The following is a 4,121-nucleotide window of genomic DNA, read 5'->3' as shown; positions in this document are numbered from 1 at the left end:
TTTGCAAACATAAAATCATTTCTTACAAAAAAATTAGAGGCACAAACTAATACCACATACACTTTCATGAAATAAAAAAAGTTGAAAAACAGATTACAAAAACAAGAAGATTGATAAACCTTAATCTTCACAAAAAATATACTCCCCCCGTCTCGTTATATTCCGCCATATCAATCAAATGTGTAAACGTAAAAATTCTTGAGCTTCATTCGTTACAAAAGAAACATACACAAACTATGATTATATACAATCAATAATCAATAATCAATATGAATGGAAAAAAGTGAAAACAGATTACGAAAACAAGAAGATTGAGACAAACCTTAATCTCAACAAAACACACGATTCTTGAATCTTGCACACACAAGAACAGTAATATTTAATATATGTTAATTAATGGTATGCCCTGGATCCTCTGGATTGATAGAGCTCCAGCTTCCCTTTAGCCTCGGGCAGCAAATTATCGACAGTTTCGATTTGGATCAAAAAGGATTGCTTCGATGCCCATTCAAGAACAGCAAGTACCTCAGCTTTTGCAAGTTCTTCTCTGTCGGGCACATTCATAGCAATATACGACAACAGAATCAACGCACAGCTCTGCACAATTTGGCCCCCTAAGTAAACAAGCTGAACAAGGTGCTTTGCTCCACCGGCGTCGATAATTGCCTTCGAATGGTCCATGTGCAAATAGTTCTCGACGCACGCAAACTTAGTAAGCGCAATGCACGCTTCCCTAGAAACATCAGCTTCCGCCACATTCTCATCCAACAGCTTCACCAAAGGGCTAATCATCCTCGTCTCCGTGGCTTTGAAAGTCCTCGCCAAATTCCCGATCGACTTAACACACGGAACAAGCAGTTCCGAATGTGGGTTATCGATAACTCTGAAGAGTTGATCCACCACAGCTTTGCAGGCAGGTGAATTGGGCTTGAACGCCGATCTTCTCAGTTCGGAATCCTCCTCCGCCACCGCGGTAATCTCCATCAACGCCATCGCGGAATTGAACTGGACTTCCGGTGGGCCTTTCTCCAAAAGGACCGCAAAGCACAAAAGCGCTCTCGACTCTGTGATGCTCCGGCAAATGGGAGAGTTCCCCTTTGCTAGGTGCCAAAGTGCTCTAGCGGCCATGGCCTTCATATAAGTTTTTGTTTCCGGGTCTTCGACTTCCCTCGCCTTAGTACTCACTCCCGATAGAGAAAGATTCGGCTGATGATGATGCGCAGAACTCGTGACCTTCGCACCATGGTTGTTGGCGTTGGTCTTAACAGCATGATTTTGCACACCAGCTCCCTTGGCGGACATAGTATTCGCAACCACACTGAACATCTGATTATTACTATTACTATTACTATTATTCACCCCCAGAGGATGAGGTACGGTGGCTTTAATAGTATTATTATTATGATTAGTATCTTCATCCAACTCGTAGCTTCCCCCCTTCGTACTTGCCAATACGACAGCAGCGTGCATTGAAGTGGCCTTGCTAATGACGGTGTACTTGCTATGCTCCTCCACGGTTTCGAAGGCTAGATGGCTAACGAGGAGGCGAATAGTGTTGTGCTGGAGAAAGAGATCTTGGCATTTGGGGTAATGAGCCGCAAGTTCGGATACTGCCCAAGCGACGACACCCTGCACCTTCATCGGGCCTTCTTTGAGGATTTTAGCAAAGACCGAGCAAACCCCGGCTTGGATCATATGTTCGACGCTTTCCGGGTCCTTACCCAGCAGTCCAATAGCCATGGCCGCGCTTTCCTGGCCTTCTAATTTACCTTCCTTGACTAATTTCAACAATGGCCCGACCCCGCCTTCCTCGATGATCAACTTTCCGTAACGGACGCTATCTTTCGCCAGAGAGACGAGGGATGCGGCAGCGTCTGCCCGGCTGTCGACGGAGCCCGTGTACAGGATGGCGATCTGCTCCCATATGAGGCAGAGGATCGGTTCGTTGGCGGCGATTGGTGGGAGGCCGAGGTACTCGTCGTCTCTGTCGGTGGCGGTGGCGGACACGCGGAGGAGCCACGACACGTCTCCGATGGAGTTCTCCAGCTGGGACGACATCTTACGGAAGGCGGCGGCGGGGATGATTGTGAACACGCGCTTCACGATGCCGTTGCCGCGGCATTTCAGGACCAGGGCGAGCCCCTTCTCGAGGACTTGCTCCGTGTCCTCGATGATGCGGCGCGTGGGCCGCTCGTAGAGGTCGTTGCTCGCACGCGCCGCCTGCCTCAGCAGCCCGGCGAGCTTCTCCGTCTTGGACTTGAGTTCCGAGCATTCTTGCTTGAACGTCGCCGCCTCTCCCGCCGCCTTAATCACTTGGTCCGTTAACTGAATCGGCGTTGCTAAGATCTGCTTCACTAAATCTCCCATCGAATACCAACCAGATCACAAGCCGCAGAAACAAATACTTGGTAGAAAAACAATAAATGGTAAAAATTGAAAACACACACAAAGAAAAAAAAAAAAGAATTAAGGATTTTCAGAACGTGGGCTTGTCAAGAAAAACGATGGAAGTGGACTAATATTGAGGATTTTTCGATTACGTGCGAACGAGTCTTGAATTCATATAAGAATTTTTTATTTTTATTTTTAGCAAGTTGAATTCAATAAGAAATTATTATTACAGCGGTTACTGTTTGGTGTAGACAGAAGAATAATTAGAGTAAAAAAGCGTGGATCTATGGAGTGGGTGACTAATTAGGAAGAGACGACGGCGTTTACAAGGTCAAACGCGGTTTTCTTTCTCCTAAACATCTTTTTTGTCCAAATTAAAAACTAAAATAAGCCCACCTACACAAATACCCGAGACCATTAATTAAGGGCAATCCTAGTTTGAATTAGGTCTCTATGAGGATGGAAATGGGATCGAATAAATTGTAAACGACTCTTTTTAGGGGTGGAAATCGGACGGAATTGATTGGAAATACCTTATTCGGAAATTTTTCAATTTTTTTTGGAAATAAAAAACAGTTTCCAATTTCCGTTCCAAAAAAATCAAAATTTCAAAATTCATTCCAATTTCGGAATACCTCGGAACCGGCGGAATTTCGGAATTTTCGAAAATTGCATTAGTTCTAAATATTTTGTTCCAAAATCGGAAATGCTGGTAATTTTAAGATTTTCCTAATATTTTCGTAATTTTCCGGCAAAATGCAAAAATCCAAAACAAAGGTCAATAAGATGAAATGTAAACACTTGTAAAAACAACATAATCAGTTTATCTAAGCAAACATAGTTCTTGCACTATATGAATAGAAAAACAATTCAGAAATACAATATATATATATATATATATATATATATATATATATATATATATATATATATATATATATATATATATATATATATATATATATATATATATATATATATATATACCAGAAATCTAAACCATATAAGCATATAACATTTATATTTTTTATATAGTATATATCATACATTATCAGAAATAATTCCAATAATTTTATATGTACTTCCAATTTCGTTCAAAAAATAATCGGAAATCAGAATATCGGAAATTGGAATGAAAAAGTGGGTTCCAAATTCGGATATTTTCGGATCGGAATTGGCGGAATTCGGAAATTTCGTTTCAATTTCCGCCCCTACTTTTTTTTCATAAACTTTCCATTTCTATTTAGAAAACTAAAAAATGGATTTCAATTTTCGTTCCAATAAAATTGTAATGCAAAAAAGTATTTCAAATCTGGAATGGCTCGCAATCGGCGGAATTTCAAAATTAGATTAGTTTGTAATGGCTTGTTCCAAATTTGGATATAATAGGAATATGTCACAATATATTTCTATTTTTTTCAAACTTTTGAAATGCAAGAAAATCCAAAAAAAGAGTTCGACAAACGCAATAAATAAAACCAAATGTAGGAACTACAAATAAATACAAAGATTTTCTAATAAAGAAAAAAATGCAACATAGAGTTTCTGATACCAATTAATCTTTTCCATGGTTTTAATTTACTTGATGCTTCGATATTTATATTTTTCATATAGAATATTACATAAGTTATATTATGGAACTACAAATATATCATAAAATTGCATTGTATATTTTGAAAACCAATCAAACTATTCGGAACTAAAATCGCTTTGGAAATCGGAACTTCGGG

At 39.9% G+C, this 4,121-nt stretch overlaps 1 protein-coding gene across 1 annotated transcript; it reads right to left on the bottom strand.

Annotated features, from left to right (window-relative positions):
• On the bottom strand, positions 1 to 2,743 carry LOC105965152 (uncharacterized). Its single transcript, XM_012989673.2, has one exon. The coding sequence runs from the start codon at positions 2,365 to 2,367 to the stop codon at positions 394 to 396; it is 1,974 nt and encodes a 657-aa protein (XP_012845127.2). The 5' UTR covers positions 2,368 to 2,743; the 3' UTR covers positions 1 to 393.
• Between the last annotated feature and the right edge of the window lie 1,378 nt (positions 2,744 to 4,121).

This window comes from Erythranthe guttata, chromosome 8 (assembly GCF_056151865.1).
Source record: "Erythranthe guttata isolate IM_541 chromosome 8, IM_541, whole genome shotgun sequence".
Lineage (NCBI taxonomy): Eukaryota > Viridiplantae > Streptophyta > Magnoliopsida > Lamiales > Phrymaceae > Erythranthe > Erythranthe guttata.
Note: the sequence above shows the minus strand (reverse complement) of the source record. Positions and strands in the feature narration are given on the sequence as shown.

Coding starts and splice junctions, on each gene's coding strand:
- LOC105965152 (XM_012989673.2), bottom strand. CDS start 2,367: ATGGGAGATTTAGTGAAGCAGATCTTAGCAACGCCGATTCAGTTAACG.